At 36.5% G+C, this 22,693-nt stretch overlaps 1 protein-coding gene across 5 annotated transcripts in view; it reads left to right on the top strand.

Moving 5' to 3' along the window:
* ATG5 (autophagy related 5) overlaps window positions 1-22,693 on the top strand; it is a 131,771-nt gene that overhangs the window by 30,843 nt on the left and 78,235 nt on the right. For 4 of the 5 annotated variants that reach the window (XM_045865249.3, XM_045865252.3, XM_045865251.3 and 1 more), the window contains one exon: window positions 14,620-14,782. The exons of the other annotated variant lie outside the window; for it this stretch is intronic. In XM_045865249.3, coding sequence (XP_045721205.1) covers window positions 14,620-14,782 — 163 coding nt within the window. The remainder of the gene's footprint in view (window positions 1-14,619; window positions 14,783-22,693) is intronic. 5 annotated transcript variants of the gene reach the window in all.

The following is a 22,693-nucleotide window of genomic DNA, read 5'->3' as shown; positions in this document are numbered from 1 at the left end:
CTTTTCCTTTGCTGTTTGGTTTCTTAAATTCCATGTATCAGTGAAATCATATGGTATTTGTCTTTCTCTGGCTTATTTTGCTTAGTGTTATACTCTCTAGCTCTATCCATGTTGTTGCCTATGGCAAGATTTCATTCTTTTTTATGGCTAAATAATACTTCATTATATATATATATATGTATGTATATATATACATATTTTTTCTTTATCCATTCATCTATCGATGGACACATGGGCTGCTTTCATAGTTTGGCTATTGAGGTTCTGTATTTTTAACAAGTTCACAGGTAATGCAGTGTTATTGGTTCAGCAGGTCACATGTTGAATAATAAAGAGTTTGGAAAACAGTGCAGATTTAAAAGGTAATATTGTGTAAAGATCCAAAAGGTTGAAAGGATGATTCAGAAAATAATGTTTTTAGAAATTTTTATATTATTTTTGGAATTCTGAGAAACATTACGTAATTGTAAAGTGTTTACTGCTTTAAAACGTAGGTTTGGATATTTGCTTTGTCCATTTACCAAAACGAGTGAAAATGGTAACTTCTTCAGACTTTTCTAATTAGCATCAAGAACATGTATGATCTGTAAACTTCATTAGCTTACTGAGAAACTTATCTTATTCTTGTTTTTCACTTTTTTATTTTAAAAAATTTAAATCTGTATTTGAAAAGTTGAGAGTTGTCTAGTGAACATCCCCATACCTTTCACCTGGATTTGCCAGTTGCTAACATTTTGCTATTTTGGCTTTTTCTTTCTGTTTTTTTCCTTTAATATTTACATTATTCCTATGGGTATGCTGCTTGCAAAGCTGCATTATAATCAAAAAGTTGCTTACAGTATGTGGAATTTTTAAAAAGAGAAGTTCGTTACATGATTCAAAAATTTAGTAGCATCAGGTGAACATAGTTGGTTCTTTAAAATGCCAAGTTCTACTACATATCCTAAATAAAGTTTAATGAGTAAACAAAGTCAACAGTACCTTGGTGTTTTCTTTCTTTGTCTCCTGATAACATGGTGCTAAATTGGTGTATTTTGGTTTTGATAAGAGCATAGATTTTAATTTTAAATTTTGATAGTGATTATTAGTGGTAGAGCTCGCACTTGCTAGGTAAAAGAGGGTCAGCGTTAAGGTAAGTGCTTCTGTGCAAAACACTGCTGAATGATTGTGACTAGACAAAATTAGGTTTTTGGACCAAGGTATTCACTGTTTTCCTACAGTGTTTGGAAGGCGCTACCACTGGTTCTGACTGTTCTTTAAATATATTTGTATGACTGCCCACACCCCTTTTCTGATGGTCTTGTTCTTTCTTGCTAGGCCAAGAGCCACTGTGTCTTCCTGAGGTAATTTACTATATTTCTGCTTTTTTTTACTGTGTGTTGAAGACATAGGTCTGAGGTAGCTTTCCTTGTTCTTGAGTGCACTTCATGGTCATTCCCATGCTTCTGCTGCATGTACTTGCCAGCTATAAATATTGGTAGTTGTTTTGTAGTATCTATCAGTAGTGTATTATATTAGTTATCTGTTTCTCTGTAACAGATCACCACAAATGTAACAGCTTAAAATAACACAAATTTATTATCTCACAATTTCTGTGGATCTTCTGCTTAGGGCCTCACTGTAATTGTGGTGTTGGCTGAGCTACATTCTTGCCTGGAGACTGAGAATCTTCTAAGCTCACTTATATTGCTGGCAGAATTCATTTCCTTGTGATTGTAGGACTGAGGGCCCTTTCTTCTGTTGACTGTCAGCTAGAGACTGCACGCAGCACCTAAAGACTGCATGAAGTTCCTTGCCATGTGGACTTTCCCAGTATGGCAGCTTATTTCATTCAGTCAACAGAAAGTCTCTAGAGCTAGTCTTTTAGCAAGAGTGGAGTTTTATATAGTGTCACTTAATCACAGGAGTAAGATCCCATAGCCTTTGCTGTATTCTTTTGGTTAAATGCAAATCAAGATCCTGCCTATAGCCCATGGGAAGGGATTACAGAAAGGTGTGAAGGAGGTGGAGAGGATGGAGGGTCATGCATACTTAAAACTTTATGTTTAGTCACTAATTTATTCATCAAATATTTATTGAGGTTAACATCTGCTTTTCAGCTATGACAGAGTAATTGGATTGGATTTTTCCTCCAGCCATAAACAGCTATAAAACTGGACAAAATATATGAAGTAGAGCTCTTTTCAGGCACTGGACATTAGAGAGAAAGAGAACAAACAAGGTGAGCACCACATTTAGCCCATCTCTGTGTTTCAGGGCAGTGTCCTGACTGTGTCCTGGGGAGTGGAACTCAAGCGGAGCAGGGAAGTCCTGCTGAGTTAAGGATGCAGAGATTGGAGTTCTGGGCTACTGAAGCAGCTGGAATTTGCTAGGCAGGGTTTCAGAAAAGCATAAGTGTGAGTTTTCTAAAAGTCCTTTACTGAGAGTTGGGCTGCACATTCATAGGCAATACTCCTCAAGGTCAGATAAGAGAATGCATGTTAGAGTGGGACAAGCCACATTATACCTGGAGATGTTGGATCCTAGTCCATCCATGGTAGAGAGAGACCTAGTTAACATACTAAACATTTATCTGAGACCAGAAAGACCATGCTATAGGAGTAAGAATTATATCTCAGAGCAGGATTAGTAAATTATGGTCTGTGCTAAATCTGGCCTACTGAGCCTTTTACAGAAAAAGTTTGCCAACTCCTATTTAGGAGTAAGGATTGCTCTGGATCTGCTCTAATAAAGCCTAAAATTAGGCCTTTTTGGGATCAAGGAGAGGCACTAAGCAGAACAAAACTCATCAAGAAAGAGTATAATCTAGAATCCTCACACCATATTTACAATGTCCAGCATACAACCAATGTCTACTATACATGCAAATAAGCAGGAAAACTTGAACCATATCAAAGGGAAAAAATGCTATTGATAGAAACTGACCCTGAGATAACCCACATTTGGAATTAGGAAGAATGAATTAAACCAACTATTAAATCAGTGACTTAAGATTACAAAATTGTAGAACTGAGAAGAAGAATATCTGAAATGAAAAATTCACTGGATAGGCTTAATGGTGAATTGGAGATGGCACAAGAAAGATTCTGTGAACTTGAAGTCAGATCCATAGAAATTATCCAATATGAAGAATTGAGAGAAGAAAATTGATGCTGGTGGTGGGTGGGGACTGTCCTGATGGCCTCTAGGGTAATGTCAAGCAGTCTTACATTCATGTACTTAAGAGTCCTAGAAGGAGAGGAAAGGGGATGATTCAGAAAAATGTTTTTAAGAAATAATGATTAGACTCCCATTTTTTGGTTTCAAAGCTATAATAACCCAAACTCCATGATATTGGCATAACACCAGATATAAATCAATGGAGTAGAAGTGAGAGTCAAGATAAAAACACATACATATTTGGGCAGTTGATTTTCTATATGGGTGCCAAGACAGTTCAGTGAGGGAAAGAATCGTGCTATGACAACTGGATCCCCACATGTAAAAGAATGAAAGTGACCTCTATAAAAAAATAAGTAGAAATGGATCAGACACCTAAATGTAAAAACTAAAATTATAAAACTCTTAGAAAAAAAATAAGTTTTGTAATGTTGGATTAGGCAGTGATTTCTTAGGTATAACACTTAAAGCACAAACAACCAAAGAAAAAGAAAAACAGATAAATTAGACTTGATCAAAATGGAAAACTTTTGTGCTTTGAAGAAAGTGAAAAGACAACCCATAGGAGAAAATATTTGCAAAATCATATATCTAAGAAGGGTCCAGTGTCCAGAATATATAAAGAACTCCTAGAATTCAGTAATAAAAAGGTAAATAACCCAATTAAAAATGGGCAAAGTGAAAAAAAAAAAGAAAAAGTGGGCAAAGTGTTTGAGTAGACATTTCTCCAAAGTAGATATATAAATGGCCAGCAAGCATATGAAATGATGCTCAGAATAGTTGTTAAACTCCATTGAGTTACCCCTTCAACCTGCTAAGATAGCTATAATCAAAAAGTTGGGTAATAACAGGTGTTAGAGTGTGGATTAATTGGTACTCCTATGTTACATGTTACTATTAGAAATGTAAAATGAGGCACTGCTTTGGAGAACAGTCTGGCAGTTCCTCAATTGAACATAGACTTGCCATATGACCCACCAATTCCAGTCATAGTTACATACCCCAGAGAACTGAAAACACATGTCCACCTAAAAACTTGTACTGGGATGTTCATAGCAACATTAGTCATAATAGCCAAAAAGTGGAAGCAACCCCCAGTGCTCATCGACAGATCAATGGATAATCAAAATGTATATTCATATAACAGAATATAGTTGGCCCTTGAACAACATGGATTTGAACTGCGTGGGTCCACTTATATATAGGTTTTTTTAATAAATATAGTACAGTATACTGTAATATTTTCTTTTTCTTAATATCTTCTATAGTTTACTCTATTGTAAAATGCAGTGTATAAGACATATACCATACAAAATATGTGATCAATTGCTTATGTTATTGCTAAGGCTTCCAGTCAACAGGTTATTATAGTTAAATCTGGGGGGAGTCAAAAGTTATATGCAGCTTTTAAACTGCATGGGGAGAGATGTGGGTTGGCACCCCTAACCACTTGTTTGAGGGTCAACAATATAATTTGGCCATGAAAAGGAATGAAGTACTGATACATGCTATAGCATAGATGAACCTTGATATGTCATGATAAGTAAAAGAAGGAAGACACAAAAGGCTGCATATTGTATGCATATTGTGACTCATTTATATGAAATGTCCAGAATATGCAAAATCTTTAGAGACAGAAAGTAAATTAGTGTGACTGCTTATAAATACGAGGTTTTTTCCTGGAGTTATGTAATTTGATAGTGGTGATTCTAGTATACCTTGTGAATATACTAAAAACTACTGAAATGTACTTTTTTAAATGGTAAATTTAAGTAAATTGTATCTGAGTTATATCTCAATTTAAAAGAAATAATCGTTAATTTTCATATTTGGGGGAGAAAACATTAATCTGTGTGTTGAAGAAGCTCAGGAAATTCAAAGCAAGTAAATATATAGAAAAACACACAGGCATATCATAATCAGACTGGTGAAAGCCAATATAGAAAATCTATAAAAGAAAGAAACATGACATTAAAGAGAACAATAAGTGATGATGAATGATGGCTGCTGTCTTATGAGAGATCAAAATACAATGCAGTGATACCTTAAAGCACTGAAAGAAGCCACAGACAGGAGTGAAGAACACTAGAAATGGTAAATAAATGATAAATATAAGAGATTACCTCCTTTAACTTTTGTTTTTTTAAAGCAAATGACTATTAAAAGCAAGAATAATATAATTTTAAAGAAGGGTGTATAGTGTCTGTATAAATAAAATGTATGACCACATTTGCCTAAAGGATGGGGTCACTGAATCCTCAGTTAACTGTGGGTCAAATAAGAAATCACAAGGGAAGTTTAAAAATATTTCAAACTAAATGATAATGGAAACACAACAGAATTAAATTTTGTGGGCTTCACATAAAGCTGTGCTTAGAGGGATTTAAAAACTTTCTGTAGTAGGAAAACACAACTTACTGATATCAGGAACAAAAGTGGGATATCACTACAGATCCCACAGCCATTAAAACAATAGTAGGAAATATAATGAACAACTTTATGCCAGCAAATTTGACAAATGGACATATTCAGCGAAAATACTGTTTACTGAAACTGATACAATAAATAGGTATGAATAGTCTCTAAATGTATGAAGAAGTTGGATTTGTAATTAAAAACTCCTCACAAAGTGAAATTCACCAAGTTTCATTGGTGAATTCTATCAAATATTTAAGGAATAAATAGTACTAGTCTTCACAGACTTTTTTCAGAAAATAGAAGCGGAGGGAATAATTTCCCAGTTTGTTTAACAGGCCAGAGTAACTGATACAAGAACGTGTAATGGATGTTAAAGGAAGAAAAAATACACCCCAATATCCCTCATGAACATAAATGCAGACACTCTCAAGAAAATACTAACAAATTGAATCTTCAATAAAGGATAGTGCACCATAACCGGGTTGAGATTGTCCCAGGAATATAAGGGTGATTCAACTTTCATATATCAATGAATTGATGTAATTCAGCACATTTACAGAAAAAAGTAGAAAAAAATCATACAATCACATAGATCCTTACCAAAAAAGCTTTTGACAAAATTCAGTACCCATTTGTCTCCAAAACTCTTAGCAAACTTAGGAATAGAAGGGAATCTCCTCGATTTGACAAAGAATAAATATGAAAAGTCTACAGCTAAAATCATGCTAAATGGTGGTTTATTGAATATTTTACCCTAAGATCAGGAAAAAGGCAAAGATGTCTGTTCCTACCACTTCTATGGGTAGTTTTGCCCTACTGCAAAATAGGAATTCCTAAAAAACAAGGTGCTGTTAAAAATCACAGGACTTATGGGGAAAATGCATTAAGGGCACAAAATCAAAAACTTTATTAGTGACAAAAAAGATAGGAACCTAATAAAAGGACAGTTTTACATAGGTTAAATGGTTAAATACATAAATACTACAATAAGTTTGGCGCTTTATATTGAGAAGACTGTAAGTTTGCTTGTAGAGATGAGGATCGGAAGGGATTGCAGCTTGTCAGTTATTGCGAAGTGGTGAAAGGAAAGTTACTAAATCAGACAAAATTGTAGCATCGAATGTGGGTGAGTATAGCTTATAACATGAATTGAGGTAGCAGGTCTATTGCTGAGGTGTGCGTTTGTGTATTTTGTGGCTCAGTTTAGCTGGGTGCAATTTCTATGTTCATTTAGTATTTCTTGTGGACAGTATTTACAAAAGTAAATATGAAATTCACATTGCTCAAATTGTTCCCTAATATATGATTTCCTTTGGAACAAATCCAAAAAACTTGAACAGTTTAAATATACACATAAATGTGTGTGTGTGTATACACACTATTCATAAATATATATTCATATATGTGTATGTTTATATGAACAATTAGCACATGAAAAGATGTTCAGTACCTTCATCCATCAGGGAAGTGTATGTTAAAATCACAGTGAGTGCTCTGGGCACCTGGGTGGCTCAGTCAGTTAAGTGTCCGACTTGATTTTGGCTTAGGTCATGATCTCAGGGCTGTGAGATTAAGCCCCACATCGGGCTCCCTGCTCAGCAGGGAACCTGCTTCTCCATCTCCCTCTGCCTGCCGCTCCCTCTGCTTGTGTGCGCATGCTCTCTCTTTCTGTCAAATAAATAAATAAAATCTTAAAAAAAAAAAATGAAAACGTTCACAAAAGACTTGTACACTAATAGCCACAATCTGGATACAATCTTTTTTTTTTTTTTTTAAGCTTTTTATTTATTTGTCAGAGCGAGAGCGAGCACAAGCAGGGGGAGTGGCAGGCAGAGGGAGATGGAGAAGCAGGCTCCCCGCTGAGCAAGGAGCCCGATGTGGGACTTGATCCCAGGACCCTGGGATCAGGACCTGAGCCAAAGGCAGATGCCTAACTGACTGAGCCACTGGGCATCCTTCTGGATACAATCTTAATGTCTACTAAGAGGTTTTTGGGTGAACAGACTGGTTTATCAATCCAATGGTATATAATACGGAGCAGCAAAAGGGAACTATTTATACATGCAGTAACATAGATGAATTTCAAAAGCATTATGCTAATAAGTAAAAGATGCTAGATTACACAGTACTATATGATTCTATTTGTATGTGATTATATTACAGGCAAAACTAATCTTGTGATACAAATCAGATCAGCTGGGTGGGTCTAAATGAGGGAACTGATTGTAAAGGGCACCAAAGAACTTTTTGGGTGTGATGGTAATATTTTATATCTTGTTTGGGCTGACACGCAGTATTGATTTATTTAACTGTACACTTAAAATTTCTGCATTTCACTCTGTGAATTGTATCTCAATGAAAGTTTATAGAGAAAGCACAGGTGAGAACAGTCATGGTCTCTGCCTTGTGGAGGGTAAGAGTAGTACGACCTAAGAATATAAATGATATTATAGAGTCAAGTATATGAACTTTGTGAACTTAACCTACACTTGGGAAGTAAGAAATTTCCTGGAGGAAGTGATGTCAAAACTGAACCTGAAGATGGAGGAGGATATTTTGGGGTAGTTGTGTAAGTGGTCAAGTGATAGGCAAGGAGAAAGAGTGTTCTAGACAAAGGAGATATTTTGTGCAGAGGCACAGAAATGAGAGAGTATGGCTGAAAGAATGTTTGAGCAGGTGACAGATAATCAAGATCACTGGAACAGAGAATGTGTGTGTGGGACAAGGGAAAGAAAATGGAATATGAGCAGAAGATTATGATGAAGAGGTTAGCAGAAGATGTAAGTCATTTAGAACCTTGAAGACTTTGGATGAAGTTTGATTTTATTATAAAAGAGCAGAGCAGCTGAGTGAGAAGATCTGATTTGCATTTTAGGAAGATCGCTGTGACTCCAAATGTGAAAAATGAATTAAAGGGGTTAAGATTTGTGGCATGGGACCCAGCTGTAAGGTTTTCCAGAAATGTTGGATAGTTGTTAGTTTGTACTAGGAAAGCAGCTCGGGAATGTTGAATGTGAGTGGATTCAGATCTATTTAGGATGTGGACTCAATAGAACTTGCTTGAATGTAGGAGATGGGGAGGAGGAGTCAAGGGGGGAAACTTCTTTTCTTTGGGATTTGTTGATGTTTCCTATGCCTAATGCCATATCTTCTAGATTAATGAATGTATGGGTCCTAGTCATGAGAAGGATCTTGGCTGGAGACAGATATTGAGACTTACTAGTCTGTAAATGATGTGGAAGTAGGTAAGCTTATGAAGGTGAGTATGTGGAATGAAAAAAAGCAATGAGGTGCTAGACTAGAAATTTGAAAAATACCAACATTTGGGGCACCTGGGTGGCTCAGTCAGTTAAGCATCCGACTCTTGGTTTCAGCTCATGTTGTGATCTCAGGGTTATGAGATTGAGCCCTGTGTCAGGCTCCGCCCTTGCATGGAGTCTGCTGGAGATTCTCTCCCTCACCCTCTGCTCCTCCTCCCCCCTCCTCCCGTCTGATAAATAAATAAAACCTTAAAAAACCAACCAACCAACGAAAACCTTTAAGGAATGGCACCAGAATAGGCTTTTGCAAATGAGAATGAGAAAAAAGAAAAATAAGTGTGGTGTCACAGACGAGGATGACTGCTTCAAGGAGTATATTCAAAGGTGTTAGATGTTTGGTGAGAACTTAAAGCAGACTGAAAGGTATCATTGTTGACCTTCAAGACAGCAGTTTACAAGAGTGGTGAGGGTAGCAGACAGATTGCGTGGGTAAGAGGTGACTGCCAGCTTGGTCACCTCAAAGGTTGGCTCTGAAGGGGTGAAGTGAGAGGACTGGAGCCAGAAGGAAGTTGAGGTTGAAGGAAGTTTTTTTGTTTTTCTTCGGGTGCTTGTTTTATTTTTAGGAACAACTGATGAGAAACAGTAATTAGAAAGAACATGGTTACAGATAATTATAGAAAAAAATAGGAATAATTAATTGAACTGGGTTTCAGAGATGCACAAAATGGGATCTAGCAAACAGGATGGGAGATATTCCTTAGATTGTACCAGGAGGGAAGCAAATGACTGGTTGAAGGTAACTTTGTAGATTGGATCTTGGTAAAATTAGAAGATTTAAGAAAATTGGGGCACCTGGCTGGCTCTTGGAGTTGTGCAACTCTTGATGTTGGAGTTGTGAGTTTGAGCCCCATTTTGGGTGTGGGGATTACTTAAAAATAAAATCTTTAAAAATATATATATATATTTTAGCTTGATTCCATTAACTTTCATGGCATATTCTTCTCTCATCCTGAAAATTGTATCTTAGGAAATAGATTTGAAAATCTCCTCCCTTTCCATCCCCACCCACATGCACACACATGAAAGTGATCTTGGAAAGAAATGTTAAGATTTTACACAAGTAAGCCTTTAAACTATGGCCTTGTATTTTCCCTGTCAGAATGCTGAGTCTACTATTAGAGGTGGTGACTCAACAATCAAATAAAATAACATTGCTCTGTATGTTAATTTGCTTATTTTGCCATAACAATACCACAGACTGGATGGCTTAAAAACAAGAGAAATTTATTTTCTCACAGTTCACAAGGCTGGAAAACCCAAGATCAAGGTCCAGCAGGGTTCAATTTCGGTGAGGATTGTCTTCCTGGTGTGCAGATGGTTGCCTTCTCTTTGTGTCCTTATATGTCCTTTCCTCCTTTGTGTGGAGATAGACAGAGAGAGAGTGAGCTCTCAGCTGTCTTTTCTTATAAGGACGCTAATCCTGTTAGATCAAGGCCCCACCCATATGAACTCATTTAACCTTAATTGATTCCTTAAGGGTCCATCTCCAAATACAGCCACACTGAGGATTAGGGCTTTAACATGAGAATATTAGAGGGACACAAACATTGAATCCATAACACTATATTAGCAACTCCTGCATTTTTAATGGGATATTAGATTCTTTATGGATATATGGAAAATTTTTGTTTGTTTTGCTCTCTTTATAGGACTTGCAGTATTTTTTTGAGGTATAATTGACATACAGCATTATATTTTAAGTGTGCAATGTAACGATTTGATATTTGTATATATTGCAAAAAGATCACTAGTTAACATCCATCACCATACGTAGTTACATTTTTTTCTTGTCATGAGAATTTTTAAGATTTACTCTCGGCAACTTTCAAATATGCAGTATGGTATTATTAACTATAGTCATCAAGCTGTACGTTACATCTGCATGACTTATTTATTTCATAACTGGAAGTTTATACCTTTTGATCCCCTTCATCCTTTTTGCCTAACCCTCCACCCCCAGCCCCTGGCCAACTATCAGTTTATTCTCTATATCTATGAGCTTTATTTTTACCCCTTTTAGATTCCACATATAAGTGAGATCATTATGGCATGTGTCTTTCTCTTTCTGACTTATTTCACTTAGATAATGCCTCAGGGTCCATCCATGTTGTCACAAATGTTGAGATCTTGTCCTTTTTGATGGTTGAATAATATTCCATTCTATACATATACTACATCTTCTTTATCCATTCATCCATCAATGGACAGGTTGTCTCCATGTCCTGGATGCATGTGCATCTTTCTGAGATAGCGATTTTTTCTTTGGATAAATACTTAGAAGTGGAATTGCTGGATTATATGTTATTTTATGTTTAAGTTTTTGAGAAACCTCCAATCTGTTTTCTATAGTGGCTGCACCAGTTTATATTCCGTCAGTACAAAGGGTTCCTTTTTCTCTACATCCTCATCAACATTTGTTATTTCTTTTTGATAATAGCCATTCTAATAGGTATGAAGTGATATCTCATGTGCTTATTTGTCATATGTATGTATTCTTTGGAAAAAATCTCTGTTCACATCTTCTGCCTATTTTTTTAATTGGAGGTTTGGTTTTTGTTGATTACTTATATGAGTTCATTATATATTTTGGATATTACCCCTTTACTAGATATATGATTTGCAAGTATTTTCTCCTCTACGGTAGGTTGCCTTTTCATTTTATTGATGGTTTTCTTTGCTTGCACAGACTTTTTAGTTTGTTGTTGTCCTACTTGGTTTTTTGTTTTTTTGCTTTTGTTGTCTTTGCTTTTGGTGCCAAGCTTGCAATATTATCAATAAATTGAAAGGCTTTTTTTTTTTTCCACTTGTAAGTAGTTTCAGTGTAGTATTGTTCATTTATCTCTAATCAGACTGTCTGGATTAATATTTTAAAGGACGCTGGTAATAATATCTAAGTAAATGGTACTTTCCAGATTACTTCTATAAAAGTGAAGTTAGATTAGTTTATCAGGCATTCTGACTTGGAAGATTCATGAAAGCAAATAAACATGGTGTCAAACTCACTACCTTTATTTGCAAGAATTTGTACTGAAAAGATATGCACTTAAACACAACTGCTAATGTATGTAAGAAGATATTAGAAATGTAATGAATCAAGAGTCTGTCTGGAATCTTATTGTGAAGCTTTTGAAAAAAGATTTCTTACCCCCACCCCAACCTAATCATGGAAGAAGGAACATCTCATAAATAGGAGCTGAGGGGGCTTTGACTGAGACATCTGTCACTTTATTCATTGCCACGATTAATTCAGTTGCTGTGACTACCTATGTAGATATTTCCTCTTTCAGTTACTGCTCTCATATTTCCTTTGAGTTCATTTCATTAAATAGTTCACTTTCCTCCTAGAGAGGTAGAATATTCTGTTGAAGCATATGTATACAAATATGTTTAATCTCTTGATAGACCCCTCATTTGCAATTAAGACTAGTTGTTTGTAATTGTCAGCTATCAATTATCGGTGTCCCCATTGGTTAAGTTTAGAAACCTGCAAAACAATGGAAATCTGGGAAAAGCAAAACTTTAGTACCTTCTCTGATTATAGGAGTCATTGAGGGGAACAGCAACCTGTGCTGAAGCAACACTAGAAAATGGTGGGGTTTTCCCCCCTGATTTCTCAAACCACTGTTTTGAGAGACCCTGACTCCTTTTTTTCATAATCAGATTGTATACAGTTTAAGAAATTCTAACAGTACATAAGCTTAAATAGGTCATAAATTCAAACAACATGAAAATAGTATTTTCTTTGGAATATGAACTTTCATATTTTTTGCCACTCATACATAACCAAAATGGACAATTAAATTAGCAGCATAGAGAACTGTACAATATCCAAAAAAGCCATTCTAAATTTAGAGATCAAGTATAACAAAGTTTAGAAATAATAATTATAATGCTAATCCATTTGAATATAATAGAGTTGGTATGATGTACATGTTATTGTTTATCCTGGTCAGGAAGTCAGGACAAATCGCTTCAATCTAGCCTAAGCAAAGCGAATACAACTGATTGTAAAGTTGATTAAGGCAGGGACCCTCTCTCTGCCATCCATATCTTCTCCCATCTTTTAGTTTTGTCTTTCTCTCTCTCTCATACTCTCCTTTTGTCTTTTCAGTTTTACAGACTTTTATGTTTTCTCATATTCTTTACCCTTGTGTGCCTATGTCTGAAAACATCTACCTTCATTCTTTATGGATTTTTAGTTCAAGAGCACCATGAATTTAGAATCCCTTTGTACCTAGAGAGACAATTTGATTGTCTCAGCTGTTCCCCCCTCCCCCCCAGCAGCTGTGACCAGTGGGTAGTTAAATAGTGGCTTACCTTTTTACTCAGCACATCTATGAGATCAGACTCTATAAAACAGGTGGTATGACTGATTATTTGCATCTACAAAATATACTTTAGGAAATAGCAATAGGTAATCAAGTGCCTTTTCTTTTGGTAGGAGGGCATGTACTTAAGTTTCCTAGTCATTCTGGAGCTTTCCATTATTTGGATAATTTAATGTTGTCTGTTAATAGTGTCCAAATAGGCTATAACTAAGTGCTTTTTTCTCCCATATTATTTGTCTCAGTTTTTACCAAAGGACTTACAGAACCATGACTTTTTGGTAAAATAATGTTCAAATATAATTAAGTATTTAGGTCTTATGGAGGAAGTGGTATTGCGTAGTAGTTAAAAACTGGGACTCTTGAGTCAGAATAATCCTAGCTTGACCACATAGGACTCTGTCCACTCTCTGAGCTTTTTAATTAATTAGTTAATTAATTGTTTTATCTGTGAAATAGCAATAACAGTACTTTTTACCTTAAGGATTGTTACGAAGATGAAATTACATAGTCCATATAAAAAGCATTAGTGCAATGTCTGTCACACAATAAGTGTTCAGTTAGTGTTGGCTCTTACTATCTTTTTTCAGTGAAAAGCTCATTAGTCATCTCATTTACATAACTGCTTATCTGTCCAGTGATCGTTGCCTCAACTGCCTAAAAGATTCAGTGTAGGTCTAAGATGTAAATTTAGCTATTTGACCTTAAAAGCTACGTTTTAACAGCTTTATTAAGGTCTAATTGACCTACAGCAAACTATACATATTAAAATATACACTTTGATAAATTTATACTACAATTTATGTATTCATTTACCTGTTGACATTTAGGATGTTTCCTGGTTTTTGGCTGTTAACAAATAAAGCCACTGTGGATATTCACACACAAGTCTTTGTGTGGATAGATGTTTTTGTTTCTCTTAGGTAATTACCTAGTTGGAGACTAGATCTGATGGTAGGTATATGTTTACCTTTTTTAAAAAAACTACCAAACTGTTTTCCAAAGTGGTTGTCCTGTTTTACATCCTTACTAGCAGTGTATGTCATTTCTCTTCCACATTCTTGTCAGTACTAAATGGCAGGTCAAAAAGCTATTTTTAAAGTTATTACTCTTTCATATCCTTCTTTTATGTTGTTGTTCTTTTCTTTTATGTTGTTTTAAATACATATCATATTACATAAGGATTATTTGGAAAAAGTACAAAATATGCCGGGTAGCTAAAGATCTTTAACTTCAAATTTAAAAACTATTTGGAATTGTACTTTAATCTCTTTACTGGGAAGTTAACAGATGGTTTGCTAAAAATACTGGATAATTGGGGGAGATACAGTTCTTTAAGAAGCTAATTTTCTAATATGTGTACCTGTTTTATGTGTGTATTTTTTTTCCTTTGGTAGAGTTTTCCAGAAAAGGACCTTCTGCACTGTCCATCTAAGGATGCAATTGAAGCTCATTTTATGTCTTGTGTGAAAGAAGCTGATGCATTAAAGCATAAAAGTCAAGTAATCAATGAAATGCAGAAAAAAGATCATAAGCAGCTCTGGATGGGATTACAAAATGGTAAATATAGCAGTTTAACTTCCGACTACCACTTTATAAAGTATGAAATAACTGTAATCCTGTGAGTAATTGGTACATCTTAGAATTGGTGGTACCAGTTTAAGTTCCAGCCTCTACACACAAATTTGCAAAGAAGCTGCCTTTAGTCATCCCTTACATTGTACTCTTCCAACATCCTTCTCTTTATGGATTTTTTAGCATTAGAATTGCTTTGCCCATAACATCAGACGGTATAAACTTCCTGTGTTTAGCTTCTGGAGAAAGTGCCCTTATTGCTAGTCATGATCTTTCTGGAATTACAACTGAGTATCTTGTGTGTGTACCAAAGTACCTCCCCTTGGGTAGGGCACAAACTCCAACCCCTGCTTTCTCAGAATAGTAAGACTTGCTTTGTACTTGGATTCTGTCTCTCCTGGCTGGGATTTAGAAGATACACTCAAGGGAAAAGCTGAGAGGAATCTGCAGCTCACCTCTGTATTCTCCATCTTTTAGAGATCATAGCTCCTTAATCTTGCCTGCATTGATTGTCTTCCAATGCCTTCAACACAGTTGTCTTACATACAGGTAGCCATTGTTTTACATGGGTCCGGTATGCATGAATTTCAGGTAACATGCTTTAGTTAAATAATACCAGGTCCTTAACAGTATGGTTCAAGTTTCACTTGCTACCGTATATTAACTGAAATTACATAAAGTACAAACTGTATTGCTAGCTCTTTAGTCTGTGAGTCATTTAACAACAGATATGCATCATGATTAAAGACCAGTCACATCACTTCTTTCAGTGTCTGTCAGTTAATCATCATTACTCATCTGTTATTTAGTTTACCCACAGACAGCAAAGCATGTGGTTGTATTGCCTCCTTGTCTTCAGTGGTAAGTCCACATAACATTTTATAAAAGTACATAATTGAAAGAGGGAATTGGCCAAGAAAGATGAAAGTATGGCAAAGAAACAAAAAGCAATAATGCTGACAGCAGCATTTTACTGGAATAATGGAATTATAGAAGAAACAGCTGACTGTGGGAATGTTGACACTGTCACCTTTTGAGAGACTAGATATGCAGCCACAGGAACTTAGCGAAGGTGAACTTTTCCACATAAATGAGGTAGGCGGTTGTGACGAAAAGGGTGAGTTTATCCCAGAGAAAGTGATGCTGGCAAAAAACTTAGCATTAAAGGATCTCTCAGAGATATTTCATGACATCGGAAGTGCAAATGATAACATGTTTGGAAGTTGATCCGGACTTAGAAAAGAATATGACACTTTGGCAAGGTTTAGGAAAGATGCTTCCTTGTAGGGTATGTGTCAAGAAAGCAAGCACGATTGAAACCGTGCTTAAAGTTTTTACAGAGCAATAAATAAAGCACTTGCATTCTCAGCATTTCTAATGTTTTAAATTACAGTGTACTAAATACATTAGTTTTATTTACTTTATTCATTTTCTTACACATTTATAACAGAGTTTTTAATGTTTGGACAGTTTTTAAAGATCACACCATTGATTATTAAGATCACTTTGTATGGTTTCATGATCACTTTTCCAGTCCTGCACAACTGTATAAAGCAAGGACTGCCTATGTTTTATCCATCTTTTATAGTTGTTTTTGGATAGAAAATTAGTTCAATATAAGCTGAACTTTCATGGCAATAACTAGAATAAAGTAGAAGACCCACCTTCTCCCCCAAGCCCCCCCAGAAAAAAAAAAAACCATAATTTTAAAAAATGTGATCCATTTTTATCTTTTGGACTATATTATTACCATATCAAAGAGGTGTTTGTGGTATTTAGTATTTGTTAAAGTTTCATTATGCAAAACGGCATTATCTGAGACTTCAGTAATGTAAAAGGTACATATTTTATGACACTGTTACTCCACATTTTCTCATTTCTTTTAAGTCTCTTAGATTTGAGTTACATGGAGTTGCTCCTTAGTTTTTTTTTTTTTTTTAATTTGTCAGAGAGAGACAGCGAGAGAGGGAACACAAGCAGGGGGAGTAGGAGAGGGAGAAGCAGGCTTCCCGCGGAGCAGGGAGCCCGATGCGGGGCTCGATCCCAGGACACTGGGATCATGACCTGAGCCAAAGGCAGATGCCCAACGACTGAGCCACCCAGGCGCCCTGAGTTGCTCCTTAGTTTTATATTTGTATGTCTGGTTAGATTGCAAGCTCTGCAAAGGCAGGCCTCTTCTTTTATCTTACTGAGCATACAAATTCCTATTTAAATAATTAAAAGAGTTTACAACCCTTTAAGAAGGTGTACTTTTTCCTTTTTCTTGCTGGCTGTTTGAAGATGAACTGAAATTTTAGGAGACTTGTGAATAAGAAGATAACCTAAATGGAAGAAGGCCAAATCTTAACCAAGAAAGCAGGGATCTAAGAATAATTTGGCTTCAGAATTGAAGTAAATAATTTTAATGGGTATTTAAGTAGGTGTTCTTGAAATCTATTGTGAATGTGGTGAGTCTGCTACAGGGAGCTCTGGGATTCAGCAGAGGATTCTAAAAATGATTAAAATATTCACTTGGGGCATTGGAAGCATGGGCGTGGTGGGTGGTGGTTAAGAGTTGTTTAGGGACACCTGGGTGGCGCAGTCGGTTAAGCATCTGACTTGGTTTCAGCTCAGGTTGTGATCTTGAGATTCTCTCTCCCTCTCCCTCTGCCCCTCTTGCTCATGCTCTCTCTCTCTCAAATAAATAAATAAATCTTGGGGGAAAAAAAAGTTTAGTCTCAGCTCTGCTAGCAGCTCCATAGGGCAACTCACTCAATCCCTTTGAGCTTCAGTTTCTTTATATGTAAAACAAGAGAGTATCTGTTATGTTCTTTTATAGGTGGAGGCTTTAACGAAACACTAACACAGTTTATGTGAAAGTGTGTGAAAGGAGGTAAAGCTGTCTCGATAAAAAGAATTGTTGAGAAGTCACTTTGAGACCCTAGAATAGGGGTTGGCAAACTGTGGTCATGGGCCAGCCACCTGTTTTTGTGAATAAATATTTATTAGAACCCTTTCACACCCATTTATTTGTGTATTGTCTGGGACTGCTTTCATGCTACAACAGCTGAGTTAAATAGTTCTGACAGAGACCATGTGGCCCACAGCCTAAAATATTTACTCTCTCTGACGCTTTTAGAAAACATTTGGCAGGGGCGCCTGGGTGGCTCAGTCGGTTAAGCGTCTGCCTTCGGCTCAAGGTCATGATCCCAGGGTCTTGGGATCAAGTCCTGCATCGGGCTCCCCGCTCCGTGGGAAGCCTGCTTCTCCCTCTCCGACTCCTCCTGCTTGTGTTCCCTCTCTCACTGTGTCTCTCTCTGTCAAATAAATAAATCTTTAAAAAAAAAAAAAAAACCATTTGGGAGCTCATAGAAGGTTGACCAGACCAACATCTCGTATTTATCATTGACCTAACGTGTGACTTAAAATGTCACATTCAGAACTTGGTATAACTTAATGTATCGGACTTAATCTAATAACTGCCTTCATTGCTATTTTTTGGCATAATATTCCTTTTTTCCTATTTTTGTCCTACTTCCTGTTCTTTCTTGGATATACAACTGTTTTAAAGTTAGCATTGCTAAGTTAAATTTTATTACATTAAAAAAATTTTTTTAAATTACTTTTCAAATTGAGTTTCATTAAATCTGACTTAAAATGGTATGTGGTTAAAATGTACTTTATTCAATTTTTATTTTTAGCTATAGTTTTTTTTTTTTTTTTTTCTTAGCTATTATGTTTGGTCTTGTTTGTATTGGTAATGATTGAGCTTACACTCAAAATCTCCTGTATAGGATCCTGTGGGTATTGGAGACCTTGGTAGTTTGTTTATTCTACTTTTAAAAAACTAAAATACCCATTTAGGAAATTTTTAGCTAGGTAAATGTTGGTAGAAAATATAGTTTGGGGGCGGCTGGGTGGCTCAGTTGGTTTTAAGCATCAGCCTTCGGCTGAGGTCATGATCCCAGAGTCCTGGGATTGAGTCCCGCATTGGCTCTCTGCTCAGTGGGGAGTCTGCTTTTCCTTTTGCTCCCCGCTCACTCGTGCACTCGCTCATATATTCTCACACACACGTGCGCAAAAATAAATAAAATCATGAAAAAAATATATTTTGGGATAAAAAGCTGAATGTTACCTACATTAAAGTAAATTGGTGAAAGGTGGGTGTAGTACTTCCTTCTGCCTAAAATGCCTTCTTTTTTTTTTTTTTCAAGATTTTATTTATTTATTTGACAGAGACATGGCGAGAGCAGGAACATAAGCAGGGGGAGTGGGAGAGGGGGAAGCAGGCTTGCCACAGAGCAGGGAGCCCTATGCGGGACTGGAGCCCTATGCGGGACTCGATCCCAGGACTCCGGGATCATGACCTGAGCCAAAGGCAGACGCTTAACTGACTGAGCCACCCTGGTGCCGCTAAAATGCCCTTTCTTTCTTTTTGTCTAATTCTTACTTGGGTTTTAATGCTCATCTCTGTTGTTACCTGCTATGTGAAGCCTTCTTTTTTTAATTTTTTTTAGCCAACAAATATTTATAGACCATCTAACATGAACCTGACACTCTGCTAGGAGTTAGTGATCATCCAGCAGTGATAAAACAGACATGCATCCTGTCTTTATGGAGCTTATGGTGGCAAGGAGGCAGAATTATCCATGTTTTCATGGTGTCATGTCTCCATGTCCATTTATATGCATTTTGCTCTCATATTTTATCACACTCTGGTATAGTTATGGTTTATGTAATTCTGCTAGAATATAAATTTTTCCTGGTTAGAGTGTATTATACATTTTTGGTTTTTTAAAAAATTTTTAAAAATTTTTTTAAAAGATTTTATTTATTTATTTGACAGAGAGAGAGACAGCGCGAGAGGGAACACAAGCAGGGGGAGTGGGAGAGGAAGAAGCAGGCTTCCTGCCGAGCGGGGAGCCCGATGCGGGGCTCGATCCCAGGACCCCGGGATCATGACCTGAGCCGAAGGCAGACGCTTAATGACTGAGCCACCCAGGCACCGCATAGAGTGTATTATACATTTTTGAATCCCTAGCACCTAGTCCAGTCTTAGGCATAGAGCTGATAAAATGAATACTAACTGAATGTTTTATTCCTTTTTAATACTGTAAGGAAATAATATTTACAGCCTTTTATACATAGTTTAATACTGCTATAAAATAGAGGAAGTGTTTTGTTTGAATTTATTTACGAAAATCCAAAAGAAGGTCCTATTAATTTGTGAAGACAAAGATATTTTACCTTTGGTTTGTAAACTGGTCAAAGTTGAGGCATAGCAGATGGTAAATTTCTTTCATTCAGAACTGCACCTGTAGATCATAACAGCTGAACAACGATTTAAACAGTTTTTGAATACTTTCAAATGCTAATTTTAATTTTTCAGATCTGTGTGAAAGAGAAATAAGAAAAACTTTTGAAACCAAGAAAACTCATTTAAGACACACTGTGCCTTTCAGTGTTTTTTATGGGTTTTCATTTTAGATATAAAAGTATTTAACCTCCTTGTGAAACCAAGTTAATGACCACAAAAAAGAAAAGAAAGTAACATTTTTATTATTTATGAGGCTGTTGTCACTACATGTGCAGGCTCTTTTCTATTAAATGTCAAGCTGTTTTTCTTATAAGCTAGAGATTTGAATAAATCTCTAAAAAATATTTTTAACATAATACATGACTTAGTTTTCAGCCTTGGTTTTTTGAGTATACTAAAAAAGAAAAGATAGCATTAAATAAATTCCATAGTCCTTCAAATAAATCTAAGTTTTGACTGCCAAATTTGTTGAAAATTTACATCAGTCAGTTATTTGGTTTTAACCTAAAACAGGTTTTTAAGAGGAAAGTGATTAGTGAAGGGTGATTTTTATAACAAGTCATAATATTTTGAAAATACTTTTGTTTGCTAGGTGATGTAAAAGATAATTGCAATGGTTTTTAGTTCTTTGGAGGCTTGTATGATAGAGACAGTTGGGTTGTAATTGCATTGCTTTGTTTTTATCAGGTACATATAGTAGATTAAGTATTGCACTGACAATCTGTTGGTCTGAGAAGGACCTGATATTTACCTCGTATCAGTTGTGTGGTCTGGCAAATCACTTTCCTCTGTAAGCTGGAGTTCCTTATAAACTGAATGTGGTAAGACTTCCCAAGACTTGCATTCAAGGACTATAAAGTGGTGATTCCATATACCTCATTCTGATGATTAGATATTTTCAACGGATTCTGAAGGACTTCTTGGAAGAAGAATTACTGTTGATAATTTCTCTCTTCCCCTGCTCCCTCTTTCTCCCTTCCCCTTCCCTCTCCCTCTCTTTCCTTTTCCGTTTTCCCTTCTTCCCTCTTCCTTTTTCTCTCTCCCTCTCCTGTCCCTTTGAAGCAGGACTTAGGTGGAAGGTAACTTACCAGAAATGTGTGGTGTCATAGAAAGAGTACTAAAACAGAGAGAGAAGAGACTTTAAGACTCAACTCTGTATCTAGGGGAGCCAGACATTAAACAGCCTCTAAATAATTACTATATTTATAGCTTGAGTTGTAGAGGAAGGAGGAAGGAATAGAGACCAGGGTGGTCGTGATGAAAGTGTTCCAGGCACATGGAATGATCTGGGTTAGGCAGAAAAAAGCTTCTGAGATCGGGGCAGCTGGGTGGCTTGGATGGTTAAGCGTCTGCCTTTGGCTCAAGTCATGATCCCAGGGTCTTGGGATAGAGCCCTGCATTGGGCTCCTTGCTCAGCAGGGAGCCTGCTTCTCCCTCTCCCTCTGCCTCTCCGCCTGCTCATGCTCTCTCTCTCTCTCTGTATCTCTGTGTCTCAAATGAATAAATAAAATCTTTTTTTTTTTTAAAGATTTTATTTATTTATTCATGAGAGACAGAGAGAGAGGCAGAGGGAGAAGCAGGCTCCCAAGGAGCAGGGAGCCCGATGTGGGACTCGATCCCAGGACCCTGGGATCATGACCTGAGCCGAAGGCAGACGCTTAACCATCTGAGCCACCCAGGCGCCCTGAATAAATAAAATCTTAAAAAAAAAAAAAAAAGCTTCTGAGAGCTTAGAGGAGACCATTTTGACAAGAGCATGGTGATCAAGATTGAGTGGAAAGTAGCAAATGGTCCAAATTAGGCCTGGCAGTGCAAATTAGAGTGAGACCCTATGTATTCCGGGCTTTATAGGCTATTTTAATGATATTGAACTTAATCCCCAGGAATTGAGGTGGGATAGATAGGGGACCATTGAAAGATTTTTAAGCAAGAATATGACAGAATCAGATTTTCTTTTTAAAAGGCATCTCTTTGGATGCAGTATGGTTAATGAATTCGAAGAGAGCAAACATGGAATTAAAAGACCACTAGGAGTGTATTCCAGTGGTTAGGTGAGACATGGCAATTGTTTATAAGTGGTGGCTTATATTTGAGATATAGAACTGTTAAGACTGAGTATTTGGTTCATTGTGACAGGTAATAGAATGAGAACTGTCAAAGTTGATTCCCAGATGTTGCGGAAACTATTGAGTGCGCCTAACTACTCTTTTGCAGCTTACACATACTATCCAAAAGTAGATCTGTGCTGTATTGTTACATTTACGATATCACTTTTTAACGCCCAGTCCCTTAATACAATTAAAAAAATTTTTTTAAGGGTGTCTGGGTGGTTCAGTTGTTAAGTGTCTGCTTTCTGCTCAGGTCATGATTCCAGGGTCCTGGGATCAAGCCCCGCATTGGGCTCCCTGCTGTGTGGGAATCCTGCTTCTCCCTCTCCTACTCCCCCTACTTGTGTTCCCTCTCTCACTGTCTCTCTCTGTCAAATAAATAAAATCTTAAAAAAATAATTATTTTTAAGATTTTATTTTTAAGTAATCTCTGCACCCAGTGTGGGGCTTGAACCCACAACCCCAAGATCAAGAGAGGATCAAGAGTCTTAC

This window comes from Mirounga angustirostris, unplaced genomic scaffold, assembly GCF_029215605.1.
Source record: "Mirounga angustirostris isolate CCGP_5_RB_7025 unplaced genomic scaffold, mMirAng1.0.hap1 SCAF_8, whole genome shotgun sequence".
In the NCBI taxonomy this organism is placed as follows: Eukaryota; Metazoa; Chordata; class Mammalia; order Carnivora; family Phocidae; genus Mirounga; species Mirounga angustirostris.
The sequence above is the reverse complement of the archived record's forward strand: the minus strand, read 5'-3'. Positions and strand labels throughout refer to the sequence as shown.